Below are 17253 nucleotides of genomic sequence, written 5' to 3' on the forward strand. Positions count from 1 at the left end.
CTGAACCTAGAGGGGCCTCAGCATGGATGAAGTAGACCAAGGAGTTAAGATTAACCCAAGCTTCTCAGTTTCAGTTCAGATGGTGTGGGGTTGCCCTTCATTGCTTTGTAGGACCACATGGCATGTTGTATGAGTGAATACAATTGATTTTGTGTTCCAAGAAAATTAGATGATATACCTTGTAAATATTCATTAAAACTTCAATTTTTCTTCCATTTGAAAATAAGTCTAAAATTTAAGTAATGTCTTCCATGAAATAGCATAAAACAATTTTATGACTGCATTATCTGCTGACTTCAGGAAACTCACTTCTTTTGAACTATGGACTTCTCCTGTGAACTTAATAAACAAAAAGGACCTCACAATTTCCATTCCAACACAGTGCAGCCTCCTGGACTCTGAGTTCTCTCTTGTGTGTCTCACTGATTTCATGGGAGACCCCTGCAGCAGCAGGCCATTCTCGATACCAAGGAGATTCAGCAATGCTCATTTCTGACCTTCAGCCCAGCCTTACTTTTGTGTTGTCTGCTGATAGAAGCCAATGAAGTGTTTGACCTCCTCTTCATCTTTTCACCCAGTGGTTACATTTTCAATTCCCAAAGACTTGTATGACCAAGATAAAGACTGCATGAATGTTTTCTATTGAAGCAGAGAAGGTTTCACCAAGGAGAGTCTGGCTTCAGATCCAAACTCAGTCACATTGCTATGGGTAGTTGTATTTGTCTATCTTGTCTATGGCTGGCATCAAAATAAATTCCCTTCCTCACATCTGGGTCGATATATTTTCAGTTTCTGAGAATTTAAAAGATGTAATTTTAGTTTGGCAGAATTTACCAAATCTGATATAGGAACCCATCATTTATGAGTTGCTGGCAGGCTGCCAGTGTGCACAAACTGCCATGACCCACACAGACACAGTCCAATAGAGCTTTTCATCTGTCCCCAGATCACACACTCAGTGCACACATGGCAATGGCCATCACGGTTGGGAAACACTGCACCATGCTGGGAACTCCGTGAGTGTATATGTGGCTGGGATGGTGCCTAGTGCTGACAGAGCGATGCACTTGCTTCACGCAGAATCACAGCACATGGGAATTCTGATGACCCTTTCCATGGCTCTAATTAAGTCTGCTTTATGAGATAAGAATTGAGTTTTTGTATATCTGTGTCTGTTCAGTTTCTTAACTCATCATCACTAGTTTTAAGATGGATTCTCACAGGCTGTGATATAATTGCTTTTTAGCGTCTCACATGAATGGTAATTGCTTCTGGCACTAGCATGTTATTTATGTAGGCTTCATGATCTTTGTTTGTGTGACCCAATCCTCAGGAAAAATTCTAAATTCTACATATGCATAAAATATGCAGAAGGCAGTCACTGGAAAGAAACAAAGAGGGTTGATGCATGTCTTCCCTCTTTTCAATGAACTAAGTGAAATAAATGAATTCTCATAGAGTTCTTTGCCATTACAAATTTTGATCATACGATATGCACATTACTAATATTTGTCTCCTAGAAAAACAGTGGGTGGAGAGGAAGAATAAATGTTCAATGCATTAGACAAAGGGGACTGAAGGGAAGGGAAGGGGATAGGAAAAGGAAAAAGAGTGAAATGAATCTGACACATTGTTCCTGTGAACATATATAAATACACCACAATGAATCTCTGCATCACATACAACCATAAGACTGGGATTCCAATGAGAATTAGACATATTCCATGTTTGTACAAATATACCACAATATCCTCTACTGTAATGTATATCTAAAAAGAACAAATTTTAACAAAAAAAAGAGGGAAATACTCTGAACCAGTGCTAGAAGACCACATCAAGTCAAAACTCCCATATGCAGTCACAGGTGCAGACTTCCTTAAATAGACTCCTAAAGCTCTGGAAATAAGATCAAGAATTGATAGATGGAATGAAACCAAATTTAAAACTTCTGACAACTGAGGAAAATGATCAAGAGTGTAAAAGTGGGAACCAAAAAAATGGAGAAAATCTTTATTGCTACTCTTCTGAGGGAGGACTAAGATATATAAGGAACTCAAAAATATCAATACTAAAAAAAAACAAACCATTTAATACGTGGGAAAATGTACTAGTCAGATATTTTCAAACAAAGCAATACAAATGGGCAAAAATATGTGAAAAAATGTTTAAAATATCTACCATTAGGAAAATGAAAATCAATTGTACCCTCATATTTCATCTCATGGTAGTTAGAATGATAATTAAGAAACAAAAAATCATAAACGGTAGTGAGGATATGGAGGAAAAGGAACACTTATACACCGTTGGTGGAATTGTAAATCACTGAAATTACTGTGAGATTCAGTAGGGAAGTATCCCTAAAACCCTAGAAATTGAAATACCACATGACTCAGCTACACCACTCCTGAGTTTTTTCAAAAGAACTTAAGCCATCATATTGTAGTGATATGTACACACTTATGCTTATAGCAGAGCATTTCATGAGGGCCAAGTATGGAACGAGTTTAGGTGTCAGTCAACAGATGAATGGATAATGTGGTATGTGTACACTACGGAGTTTACACACCCACAAGAAGGAGGAAGTTATGGCATTTTCAGTTGCATGGATGGACCTGGTGAACATCATGTTAAGGAAAATCAATCAGAATCAAAAGTCTAGTTTGTATGTTTTCTCTAAAATTGAACGCTAGAGATGAAGAGAAAAAAGGGAGAAAATTATTATCAAAATAGAAGGGAGATCAGAAGAGTGAAAATGAGGATTCCAGATGAGGGAAAAGGGGAAGGAAATGGGAGGTATTGTACACTAAAATTGAGACAGGGAGAGTCCACTGTGGCCATGTTACCATTCCTGACAAACTTGACAAACTCGGTTGTCTCCACACCCTGCACACCAGGTCCACCTAAGAAGAGACACTAAAAGACAGGAGGAGTGTACAAGGCATCCAGGGATCACAACATAGCACAACCTGGAGACAGCCAAGTGTTTTGAGCTTGTGTGCTGCTGGGGGTGGGTGAAGCACAGCATGTCTCTGCAGTGGGGACATGGCTTGGCAGGTCAGCTCAGTGTTCACTCTGGCTCCCTAGCCCACCCACACCCCATAATTCCCTCTCTACTTCTAGGTTCCCCAATTCTATTGAACATAACAAGTCAATAAATGCAATATTTAAAGCAATATGTGGCTACAAAGATTTTCAGGGCAAGGTTACATTATGGAGTTAATGAAAAATTACTATAAAAGCAAGTAAGCACTAAGCAAAGAACAAAAGGGGTTAAAACATTTGAATGATTTTAAACTCTCAAAGATAGTCAAAATTATCCAGGTGGCCCTGCTCCTAAACTAGTACCCTCTTCAATGGAGGAGAAGGAAAGAAAGGCAAGGGACCAAAATCACTTCCAGATTCACTTATCCATTTCAATGCTATGCAGATTAACTGAATCCTACCCAAACAGAGTCCTCAGGGTCAGCTGGCAGCTGTGTCCTCTGAAGTCCTTTACTCTCCTCTGTGCTCTGATAGCCAAGTCTAGACTGCACTCAAACAACCTCATGCCTCATTTAGAGTGACAGCAAGAACTTTCTCCTGGTTTCTAAGTAAAGAGATTGGATCTGATAATATTAAGGAATTTCTAAAATGGGCAAGTTACTGCTAAGAAAGATTTAATACAACAGGAGATTTTTTCCTTACTTCCCTTGCAGTTCCACACCAGGTAGGCCAATACCCCATCTCCAGGCTTGTGTCCTAGGAACGTGAAGGGAGTGATGGGTCAAGAGGGTCTGGAGGAAAGGGACACATTCCGATCCTTTCTCCTCACAGACCTGTCCACTGACAAGAAGATAGGACTGACCTGAAGCTGGGAGTATTTTCTCTAAGATATAAACATAAGAAAACTGATTCTTCCCACTACTAGAACATGTTCTTTTTGGGAAAGAGCCTTTTTCAATATTCCTTAGCTCTGAAAAAAATACACTAAAATGCCGGTGTATGCAGACTGCTGAAACACAACAAAGTCAGCTCTCCACAGACTTGCTGCTGTCTTCAGCCCTGGTTGGCCAAGGTGACCCCTCGTCTTCTTTTACCTTGCGATAGCCTCAGAGTACAATAGATCTGGTTGTTTCCTTCTAGCTACAGCACTGTGACATCACTGTAACAGGGACATTCCCTCCTTTCCAAAGGCATTCATAACAAGTGAACAAAAGTCACTCGCTTAGAAGTTTCTGACAAACCAAGGACTTTTGCTCAAATTTTCCTCTCAAATGGGGGATTTATACTTTTAAAAAGGGAAACTGATGGAAAGAAACCACAATGGAAGAGAAAACCACTGTATGAGGCTAATGAGGAACAAATGAAGAACCCACAGTGGGGAATTCTAGAGGAAGGGGAAGATAATTATTGTGATTTTCTAATGAAAGAATGTGAGCCAGAGTAATAGGAAGGAATGTGCCAGTCATCAGAATCAGCAGGGAAACACCATACCTATTTCACTCAGTTTAGGAGGTTAAATTCTCATTCAGAAATTCTACAAGCTGTCATTTTCTGACTTAGTCAACAAATAGACTCACCTTCCATGTGAAGGGTGACTATTCTTAAGTTTTCTTAGAACTCTCCCAGATTCGTCTTCTCTTTAAATATCATGTTTTTGCAGGTAACCACTGAAGAAGGTGGGGTCACTACTCTGATACACATTTGTACATAGAGGGTAACCATTATCATTAACTAAAAGTAGTCTCTGCAGTATGAGGAGAAACCCATGCAGAGGTAGAACTTTGGCATAGATCAGAAACCTGCCCCCAAGCCTGTTGCTACTCATGTCACACTGGACCACCAGGGAGAGCTCTTCCCTGAAAGTTTCCCTTAGCCTGCATGCACTGGATGCTGCTTTCTCTTTCCTTTGGGTATAGCTACTATGACATCACATGCAACGGAAGTTAAAGAGGGCTCTCCAGCAGATGTTTGGCAAAATGCAGACATTTCATGGAACTTTTACTCTCTACTTGAGCTGTGCTGTCTTTGGGGAAATGATTAAGCTGAAACCACAACACAGCCCTGTGTGAATGGGCAGGCAGGTGAAGGGAGAGAATGACAAGGATGCCCTGGGAATTCTACCTGAGAGAGGAAGGAAGCTGTGGGAATGTGTCCTGGGATGCTGAGGGCACAGGAGGGGTTGCCAGGAGCCAGAATCAAAAGGAAACACCATGTGTCTTCTGCACTTCATGGGGAGGTTCATCCCCACTCTCACGTGTTAAGGCAAACCCTCATTTCCTGAGTGCATGTAAATGGCACTTTTGAAAGTGAAAAAGGTTCATTCTTCAGCCTCTGTAGAACTCATGACAAAATTATGGCCTTTCTGGCTGCCTCCTTTAGAGGTCAACAACTAAAAGGTAGGGAACCTTTCTAAGAATTTTTTATAAGGACAAGTACTACTCTAACAACGAAGAAAAATCGGGTGGGTGTGGTGGCCCACGCCTGTAATCCCAGTGACTTGGAGGCTGAAGCAGTAGTATGGTGAGTTCAAAGCCAGTCTCAGAAACTTAGTGAAGCCCTAAGCAACTTCGTGAAATCTTGTCTCCAAATAAAAAACAAACAGGGCTGGGATGTGGCTCAGTAGTTAAGTACCTCTGGGTTCAATCCTAGTACAAAAAAAAAAAAAAAAAAAAAAAAAAAAAATCAGAAAGAAAAAGAAAACTCAGGAAATACTTTTCTAATTTCAACTCTTCAGTCTATAAAGGTACTGTGCTATGGGCAAGTGTTGGTTTAGTATTCCCCGAACTTCATTATTTTGAACCCGTTTTATTTATAAGAAAACTCTGGGTTAGAGAGTTTAAGTGGGTTGTGCTACATCACACATAAATCCTAGCAGAATGGAATTTCAATGTAAAATTCTTCATTCTGATTGATGACTGATGACTGATTTTGTATTTTTGAATTTCAGATTTCTGTTATAATTGATGAATTCATTTTTCTTCAGATTATATACAATGCTCTTGCTTTATGGATTTCCATGGTTCATGTTGTTATTTTAGCTGGTTTTCATTGATTTATTTTTCAATGTTGAGGAACACTGAATACACAGGTTCCCCGATAGAGTTTCCTATTGTCGTTTCACGAGGGAAATATGTCAGTCAGTATGTCCATGGTTATTTGGATATCTGTGCCCACATGAGATCACAATATTTACAAACCAGGAATATTACAAGTAGCAACACACAGAATTCTTATTGAATCTAATTATACCACAAATGAAATGCTTTATATAGTCGATGTAGTGAACCAGTGTGACAATTACATAAGTTAAATATCTTTTTAGGAAAGCCTACAATTCCAAGAGCTATAATGTTATCAGTACTAACAAGTATTTTCATGAAGGATTGGATTAATTTCTATTTCTGCTCACCAAATCAACAAAACCCAAGTAGCTTACTGATAATCAAAGAGGTACTAATTTAAATAATTATAAATTACTATTGTAAGCTGCTATCACAGATTTTAAAAACATATGTTAGCTTTTCATCACTGGACTATATATCTGACATAACCAACTTATAGTGAGAAAAATATTCTGGCTTAAGGTTGGAGGTTTCACTCCACATTGAACCAACTCCATTACTTTGGGCCTGAGTCAAGGCAGAAGGTCCTGGCAAAAGGGCCTGGCAGAGCCAAGCTGCTGAACTCATCCCAACCTGGGAGCAGAGGAAGAGCAAAGAAGGATCCAGGACCAAGATAAACCCTCCCAGGGCAGGCCCCAGTGACCCACTCCTCCATCTAGACCACACCTCTTACAAAATATACCCTTCTCCCCATAGTCCATCCAGATATCAATTGGTTCATCAATTGTGGAGGTGAGTGACTTCATGGTCCAATCACATCCCAGGAGCTGCACCTCTGAACATTGCTGCATTGGGAACCAAGTCTTGAAAACTGAGTGTTTGAGGAACACTTCATCTCCAAACCTTATCAACATAGTAAGCATATTAATATGATTCTCATTACATGAATTGCATGATTTCTTTTTCAGAAAATTATATTGCAAACAATGACCAACTATACACAAAAAGTATAATCCACAATCATTCTAGAACTAATCTAATGACTGCTTTTACCTGGTGCTGGGTATCAAATCCAGGGCCTTCCCATGCTAGGCAAGACCTCTACCAAGGAGCCACATCTCCAGCCCTAGAAAACCCAAAGAGATAAAAAAATTAGAAGGGAATATATTTGTCCAATAGGGTAGAGTTTTGGAGTTCCAAAACCATAGTAGTACCTAAGATTTATTCACACCTCCACAGACTTATTTGTAAACCTGTAAGATCAATATCATACTCAATGAAAAGGCACAACTGAGAAATATCAAGTTTATTTAATTTTTTTCTAATTAAGTTCAAACTTCCAAAAGAAACTTCAAAGGTCCAATGCTATTTGATTCTTACTGAGTGAAAGGAAATAACATTTTTCTTAAGTGCCAAAATGAAAAATAATCAGGTAATTGTTCTATGTGGCATGAAAAACAAGAGATATTTTCATTTCTCCACTCTTTTCTCATAGAAAGCAAAAGTTGACACTTTTACATCCATTGTTGAGTATCAAAAAGAACACTAATGAATGTCCAAATGCAATGAAAATGTAAAGAAAGCAAAATTCCACTCGATAAAAAAAACAGTAGATAACTTAGCTACATTCAACCCATTAGGTTCTCTTTTATATGACATGGGAAACATCGACGTTGAGTTTATGGAGATAGGAAAAGTGTATGCAAGATCAGTGCACCAAAGCTATGGCAAATAGAAGGCTGGGATTGGAGGACTCTCCAGAGTTGCTAGATGTAATATCATGGGAAGGGGCCTCTGTATACCTATGAGTTGTCATTGTCTGCTTTGTTAGATTTTGCTAATGCTTGATCCTCAGTGCTCCTTAATGTGTTGTGGGCTTCAAGAATTAGATGCAAATGTGTCATATTTTATAATTAATTTCACTAACATCATTGAGCACATTATGAATTATGTAAGTATTGAGGAGAAGAAAATATCTATTATCTGAATGATATTTTGCAGCTAGTCCTGTAAAAACCAAAGAGGTAAAAAAAGGTACACTGAACAGAAATAATCACATCATTTACGTTTTCAATAGGCTTTAGCATCTAAATGATTTTAAGTATTTCATTATATTGCAAATTTTTTTATACATTGTTAATATGCTCAAGAATTTGATTCATCACAATTTCATAAGTAAATTAATTACATTTAAGTTCCTCAGTAAATTTAGGTATGAAATTAAATCCAATAGCTTTTAAGGTTAACTTTACCTTAAACATTTAATTGAACATTTTTAACTCTTCGTTGAATATAGAGTTAAATTTAACACTTACATGTAAAAACGTTTATGTACAAATGAAATATATAAATAGGGTACATAAATATATAGTATGCCTATATTATTGAGGTTCCAATTGTGAAAAAAATATCTATAAAAGTTCTGGGAGTAGGAGAGGAGGGAACAAAAAAAAAAAAAAATGGTTGAAAAACACTGCTTAAAATCCAAGTAGAGAATACATAAAGGAAAGCAAAAACAAAAGTAGAAAGTTCTGGGGATGACATTCAGAAAATTGAAAGTATATTGGTTCCTATTTAAGACATGGGACCAAATCAAGGGCTTCAGAGAACCTAGAGGCAAAGGTCCAGGATCATCCATCTCAGGCAGCCCAGCAGCATCTACAGGAACCACAATGGCCTTGCCCTTGGCTTTCCTGCTGGCCCTGGTGGTGCTCAGCTGCAAGTCCACCTGTTCTCTGGGCTGTGACCTGACTCAGATCTACAACCTGGGTCTTGAAACTCCTGAGAGACATGAGGAGGGGGTCCTGATGCTCCTGGAGAAAATGAGGAGAGTTCCCACCTTGTCCTGCCTGAGCTACAGAAAGGACTTTGCCTTCCCCCAGGAGCAGTTGGATGGTGAGCAGGTGCAGAAGGCTCAAGCTGTCTCTGTCCTCCACGAGATGACCCAGCAGGTCTTCAACCTCTTCAGCACCCAGGAGTCCTTTGCTGCTTGGGAGAAGACCCTCCTGGACACATTCCTCACTGGCCTCTATCAGCAGCTGGATGACCTGAAAGCCTGTGTGACCCAGCAGGTGGGGGTGGAAGAGGCTCCCCTGAGGGCTCTGAGGAGGTACTTCCACAGGCTCACTGTCTACCTGAAGGGGAGGAAACACCTCCCTTGTGCCTGGGAGGTGGTCAGAGCAGAAATCGTGAGATCCTTCTCTTCATCAGCAAACTTGTATGGAAGACTAAGGAGTAAGGAATGAGACCTGGTCCAACAGGAAATGCTTCTCACTGAGGATACACTTTACCACACTCCCTCACGTTCTGCTGTTTCAAAGACTCTTATTTCTGTTATAATGGTGGCATGAATATAATCAGTTTTTCCAATGGTTTCAGGAGTATTAGACAAAAACCATATTATTTACTCATTACCCCAATGATGTATTTGTTTATGTATTTATTTAAATATTTAATTTTATACTATTTATAAGATCTGACTGTGTTTGCTCATGTAGCCTGAGATGTACCTTTATATTGTTGCTTGTATAACAAAATATACAATTTATATGTAGTCAATTTCTTGTTTTCTTCACTAATTAAATTTTCCTATGGAAAACTTGTACATGTTCATTCTTGGAAAGACACAAAAAGTCTGATTTTTCAACTTGATTACAAAATGAATATTCTTACCCATTAGTATCACATTCATATTTTACATAAAAATACAAATCTGGGCAAGGTTAAGTGTTACCCTCGAACTATGGAGGGGAACATGACAGGTATAGTTTCTGATCTCTTGTGTTTGATTTTTTTAGGGAAAGAAACCTAAAAACTGTGATCATACTTAATATCAGTTGTGTTAAGCTATAATGAGGAGTATGAAAAACCAATGCAATTCTCTCAGTGCAAAGTAGATGCATCTTGTTAGGACAGAAAAGTGAAAGCAGAGGCATCATCTGCAAGTGACTGATAAACCCAGTGCAAATGCCCACTGGATATACGAGTTTGAATTTACAAGATATATGTCTGATGGCTTATAACTGGCAGCAGTAAGTCCAGCAATGGAGGTGGTCTGGTGGAAGAGAGCATGTGGAGGGAAAAAAAAAAGACTTAAAATTGATCCTGGAAATGTTTTGCCTTTTTTATTAAATGGAAGGAAGAGAAAAATCAGGAAGGAGACAGAGGTGGAAGACCCTGATACTAGAAGGACAAGAAGAGAGAATGGCAATATAAAAGTGTATTTAAGAAATATGAATACAAGCAAAAATAGGTGTTGGCAAGAATGTGTGGCAAAAGGCACACTCATACATTGCTGGTGGAATTGCAAATAGGTGCAGTCACTCTGGAAAGCAGTATGGAAATTCCTCTGAAAACTTGGAATGCACCCACCATTTGACCCAGCTATCCCACTCCTCAGTTTATACCCAAAGGACTTAAAATCAGCATACTACAGTGATGAAGACATATCAATTTTTATGGCAGCTCAATTCACAATAGCTAGGTTGTGGAACCAACCTATGTGCCCTTGAATATATGAATGGATAAAGAAACTGTGGTATATATACATAATGAAATATTACTCAGCCAGAAAGAAGAATAAATTATGGCATTTGCAGGTAAATGGAAGGGGTTGGAGAATATCATGCTAAGTGAAATAAGCTAATTCCAAAAATCCAAAAGCCAAATGTTTCCCCTGATAATTGGATGCTGATACATAATGGAACGGGGGAGGGGGTAAGAGAAGAATGGAGGAATGGAGGAACGTTGGATTGTGTGGAGGGAAACGAGAGAGGAGGGGGGGCAAGGAAAGATGGTGAAATAAGACAAACATCATTATCCTACGTACATGTATGATTACACAAATGGTGTGACTCTACATCATGTGCAACCAGAGAAATGAAAAGTTGTACTCAGTTTGGGGGCAGTGAATCAAAATGTGTTCTGCTGTCATGTATAACTAAATAGAATAAACAATTTTAAAAAACTGTACTTAAGAAATATGGACTGGCATTGTGGCTCAGTGGTAAAGTGCTTGCGTAGCATGTGCGAGGCACTGGGTTCAATTCTCAGCACTGCATATAAATAAATGAATAAAATAAAGGTCCACCGACAACAAAAAAGTGTATTTAAGAAATTTTTAAAGTGTATTTAAGAAATAAACTTCTTTAGAAGCAGAGGAATGAATGGAATTATGGAAGATGTGCAGTTGAACTCCTCAATAGATTGCGAAAATGAAGGGCAGTAGTCATCTTAGTGACAGCCAGTGAGCATGTAAAGGTAATAAGGTAAATGGAGTATATAATTGTCCTATGTAGCATGAAAACCAGCAGATATTTTCATTCCTCCATTCCTTTTTCATAGAAAGTGAAAGTTGACACTTTGGCATCCCAATGACTAGGGTCAAAAAGAACACTAATGAATGTCCAAATGTGATAAAAATGTAAAGAAAGCATCATTCCCCTGGATAAAAGAACAGGAGATAACTTAGCTACAATCAACACAGCCAAAATGGAGATCATAGGATGGAGTAAAAGAGAGGCAAAATGGTTGGGGGGACACAGATGAAAGTAGCAGCCAGTGTGGGCCTGAGGAATTCATTACTCCACAGTCCAAGTTTTGTCTTCTGCTTTGCTGAATCCAGTCTTCACACAGAACCGTGAAACACAAACAAACCAACTCACCATTTATATACAATAAAGTCAAATTCGTGAGACACGGTATGCTCTCTGGATAATGGACAAATGTCAATTGCATCAAGTTTTCCCCTAATGAATGAAAAAACTGGAAGATCAGTACTCTTCTTGACATGTCTCTGGCAAGAAGCAAAGAACAGGTACTTCCAAAGTATACCTCACCCAAGTTAATGGAGTTAAATAATATAGATAATGTTTAAAAAAGAGTGAAATAGCTAGACTAGGTAAATTTTCTATTGGCATTCAAACCCCATTCTTAAATGTACAAAATTGATCTTTACTGAAAAGAAATACTCTCATTTTTCATATTCATTGAACATGTGCCATGTGCCCAGCCACTGGGGGACGCCACTGAGCAAAGCAGACACTGATAGGCTCTACTATTACCACCCTTTACAAAGGAAAAATGGAAGCACTGTGAGCTCATGAATAGTGGGGCCACAGCTGGAACCCAGTGTACCCCACTGTGGGTCCTCAAATTTTAGGTAATCGCTGGGGATATTTCTGGCCATAAAAAACAGAGCTGAATTCTAGACTGGTCAATATTTTTCAGTGGAGCCCTGCCTCAGCAATGGCAATCTTTCTCTACAATTCCTTCACCCCACTTCACTTCTGCCAGGCATGTTACATTATCTCAAAATTGGCCCCATTTTACATTCTAATGACAAATGACAGTTTGCTTCCTATGTCTCCATTAATTTCTCTAGGGTAATGGACTCCATTTAATTTTGATTCCAAAATTTGGCACGTAGCAATTAGAGTGCTACTTCAGATTGAAAACCAGTGCATTTTTAAGTCTTTGGTTCGGGTTTACCTGCAAGAGTTCTCCTTCTTGTTTAGACAGGGTTACTTTATCTCTTAAAACCTTGAATGATTCGTCCTCAAAATATCTTTCCGCGTATTTGTAAGATACCTCTGAACAGAGAAATATGTTATATGTTGTTTATGTTATATGTTGTTTCCTAGGCATGTTAGCTGAATCCATATCACTTCAGGATATCAGTCAATATTTATGAAGGGAATAATCATTGTAACAGTGGTAGAAAAAAATAATACCAATACATACTGAATATATGACTTGATAGGACAATAGGTTAAAGCACTTTAAAATTCTTAATGGTTCTTCAAGAAAATACAATGGAAGATTGTGTGGCATATTTTTTAAAAACGAATAACTATTTCATTTTAGGGATGGTTTCTTCAAGTTTGCATTTTTAGCATTTAGATCATCAGGATGAGAATTGAGGTCCAGGTTACAAATGTAAGATTCACCCTACACTCTTGTTAAAGGAATTGTCAAGGATTGCAAGGAGCCACACTATCAAACTTTCTACTCTCCTCAGATAATTAGGACACAACTTGAACTTTATAATGTCCTCCACGCATTTTACCCCGTACTCTTAGTCATTTTAAAAATCTTTATCCTATACCTTTAGAAATCAACTTAAGTCCTTCTTCTTTCAAAGAATCAATAATACTATGGACTTTGAAGAATGACATCTTTCCTGAAGACATTTGACTTTGTAGAATTCAGTTTTGAGACACAATTTTTCTTATGAAGTGCACATTGCAAGGAAATTGTTTATTTTTCCTCCTAAAAATAACATTAATAACATAATGTAAAAATGTGGAGTGGTATCAAAGAACTTATCTCTCTTTCTACAAGTCATCCAACTACACTGCCTTCCCACCCTCTTTACTACTAGATGTCATGTGGGAATAAATCCATTCCCAGTAAATATTAATGGAAGTATCTTTTCCTATGTTCTTAGCCGTTGAAATTATCCCTATGTGATTGACCATACTTTTTTAAAATTTTGTAACTCAATAAAACACATTCCACCCTAGCCACACTTGCAGTTATATGTTGAAGATAGGCAAAGCCACAAAAGAGATGATACACAGCTTCCTGAATCACCATTGGGAGAACAGCCAACCAAGAAGTCCTCTGACTGGAACTCCTATACAGAACTCTTACATGAAAAAAGACATAAATTTGTATTATGATCTAGCTAATGATAATTTTGTTACAGAAGGTAGTATAGCATCAACTTAACTGACAAATGTCACTCAAAAATATCATATTCATGAATCATTTTAATGAAAAAAAAATGAAATTCCAATTTCAAAAACTGCAAATAACTCTCAAAAATTTCAGTGGGAAAATAAAAATTATATATCATATTATTATTAAGAAAATAAACTTATTCTTTCTAAATAGTTTTGGTTAATTTAAAATATATGATATATGACATTTTTAAAAGACCTAATTGGTTTGGTTTGAGATTATTTTCAGCTACTGCAAAACTCCTAGCTGAGTTTGCGTTTTGAGATTCATAAAACAATAATGTAATTGGGTAGAGAGAGTCATGAGCATGACTCTTTTCTTTACTTGATGACTTTTCTTTGATTACCTCAAATTTTAGGTAATCGCTGGGGATATTTCTGGCCATAAAAAACAGAGCTGAATTCTAGACTGATGGATATTTTTCAGTGGAGCCCTGCCTCAGCAATGGCAATCTTTCTCTACAAGTCCCTTACCCCACTTCCCTTCTGCCAGTCATGTTGCATTATCTCAAAATTGGCCCCATTTTACATTCTAATGACAAATGACAGATTGCTAATGAGGGGAAAAGACACTTCAGTTTCCCCTCAGACGTCCCCTAAGGCACAGGAGCCCTATTTCTTTTTCTTCAGATAGCAGGATATTGGAAATACTTGCAGAGAGCAAACCCCAAATGGGGACACAGCACTTTTTCTGTGTGTGGACTTCAGTTGATCAAGACTGAGATCAAGACTAGAGAGTAGTTGATAGAGAAAGACCTTATCGCCAGCAGCATGGTCATCCACCGTCCTAAGAGATAGAACATCTTCTGGAGCATCACAGCATCACATGGTAGAGACTGATGGCTTATGTCTTTGGGATTTGGGTGATCTTCCCTGTTTGCCAAGGAAAATGGAAGAGGGGATGCTTTTCGACTATCTTAATAGCAGAAAGATTTCCTTGTTTTTCAAGTCACTGTTCAAAGTCACACCCCAGCCAAGATACCAGGCTGTGTTGGAGCAGAGATCATCACTCCTGCTATTAGCTGATATATCTGGACCTTTGCAAGTTCCAGTAATTCACTCTTCGGCCTCTAGGGGACGCACAGGCACAACTACGCAGTGAGTTTGCACAAGAGGCGGCCTGAGGCTTTTCTGCCGCTTCTGCCTGCAGTTTGGAAATTCGATTTGGGGCTTTCAGTTACTGAGGGCCCTGCAGCTGTAGAAAAGCACCCCGGTTTGCCAACTTTCTGTCCCTTAAATAGTGAACAAAGATCTCTTGGTGATTGGTGAGGTGGAAACTTTGCACGAGCTTTGCCTACTATCTTTTCTTGGGTAACAAGCACAGAATTTTGCACTTTCTCATCTTGCCTGTGTTTGGGGCTTTGTTTTTCGTAGAAACTTAAGCAAGATGGAGTTTTTCACGAAATCATACGTTTATTCAGAGTCGAGTACTTGAGGTCGTGCAGTTTGTAATCTGTACAAGAAAACTTCCTTTATCAATCACCCTCTCTCCAAAAAAACCCAAATAAATAATGGACAGATAAACCCATAAATGAATGTACCTATTTAAATTTGCATTATATAATATGTATATTATTTAATATATTTATATTAGTATGTGAAATAAGTACATATTTGTTGGGAGAAATCCTATGGGAATGCATATTGTATTGCATTTATTATATGTAATTTATGTAGTAAAATAGATATTAATTTATATATCCATATATTTACATAATATTTTATATTTCATAAAAACATACAATATTATATATATTTATTTTTTTAATTGGATATAACTTTCCTGTATTCATATATGAATACACCACAGTGAAATTCCATATCATGTACAACCACAAGAATGGGATCCTAATAATAATAAGATATACTCCATGTTATGAATAATAATACTCTATTGTCATATATATTTAAAAAAATAAGAAAATTCAGAACTATAAAAATACTTCAGTGTTCAACTTCAGAGTCAGTTCTTCAACACAAAGAATTATGATTTGATATGATATAAAAAAGATGATGTAATGTTATCAAAATTAATTCTATGTTTTGGGGGTTCTTTCTTGTTTTTTAATTTTTATTTTTATTTCTAATTAGTTATACATGACAGCAGAATGCATTTCAATTCATTGTACATGAACAAAGCACAACTTTTTATTTCTCTGGTTGTACATGTTGTAGGGTCATACATTCCAGCAATTATGCATGTACCTAGGGTAATGATGTCCACCTTATTCCACCATCTTTTCCTCTTCCATGCCCCCTCCCTTCATTCCCCTCTGTCCAATCAAAGTTCCTCCATTCTCTTGCCCCCTGCCCATTATGGATCAACATCCACATATCAGAGAAAATATTTGGCCTTTAGTTTTTTGGGATTGGCTTATTTCATGTAGCATGATATTCTCCACCTCCATCTATTTCCCATAAATGCCATAGTTTTATTCTCCTTTAAGTCTGAGTAATATTCTATTGTGTTTATATACCACAGTTTCTTTATCCATTCATCTATCGAAGGGCATCTAGGTTGATTCCATAATTAAACTATTGTGACTGCATCACTGTAGTATGATGATTTTTAAGTCCTTTGGGTATAGGCCAAGGAGTATATAATATATAAATACAACATATAAATATATATTGTATTTCATTTATTATATGTAATTTATGTAATAAAACATTAATTTATATATCCATATATTTATATAATGTTTTATATTTCATATATATATAGAATATAAAATATTTCAAATATATAACAATGATAATATATATTTTATATATTTTTGTATATCAATATAAATGTATACCATACTATGTGTATTTTAATATAAATATAACATTAAATTAGAAATATCAATAGTAAATATAAATTTAAATATATTACTGTATAATACAAATATAAATATGCAATATATTATAGAGAATATATATCATTTGTTTCATATACATGTATTTTATATAAACATATATTTTATTTTTATATATTTATTTACATGTGTATTATACATATAATATAAATTCATATATTTATATTGTTCAATACATATTCTATTTTATAGATTCATTTTTTTATACATGTATTTTTGTATATCTTATGTTTGTTCATATGCAATATACCTTTGTTTTCTTTTTATGACAAAAAAATCACTAAATGGAACTTAACACTAACTGAACATGAGGGAAGGCATTGTTTCATTTCTGAAAAGAATCTCTAGGGTGCTGTATAGTTTTCCTCCCTCTGAGCCAGACTTTGCTCAGCAGTGAGAACCAGGCCTCTGCTACTTCCAATCTGGCAGCAAAATTCCCATCATGGAGTTTGCATTTCAGAAGGTGCAGGAACATGAGCGTGCATGGGAGATGCAGTTGAAACTCCTCTTGGCTTGATTTCCTTGAACTCTTACTATATGATTATATTTGTTATAGTAATACTTAAACACTATTATTTACTGTGTTCAGATTTTCAGTCAGTAATT

At 37.0% G+C, this 17253-nt stretch overlaps 1 protein-coding gene across 1 annotated transcript; it reads left to right on the forward strand.

Moving 5' to 3' along the window:
* Nucleotides 1-8684: 8684 nt before the first annotated feature.
* Nucleotides 8685-9289, forward strand: LOC306645113 (interferon alpha-5-like; the record flags this gene model as incomplete). The annotated part of the gene is made up of 1 exon (XM_079112433.1): nucleotides 8685-9289. Exon 1 carries the CDS (start codon nucleotides 8717-8719, stop codon nucleotides 9287-9289), a length of 573 nt encoding a protein of 190 aa, XP_078968559.1. The 5' UTR covers nucleotides 8685-8716.
* Nucleotides 9290-17253: the final 7964 nt, after the last annotated feature.

The sequence above is a fragment of the Sciurus vulgaris genome, assembly GCF_902686455.1.
Source record: "Sciurus vulgaris genome assembly, chromosome: 15".
Classification (NCBI taxonomy): domain Eukaryota; kingdom Metazoa; phylum Chordata; class Mammalia; order Rodentia; family Sciuridae; genus Sciurus; species Sciurus vulgaris.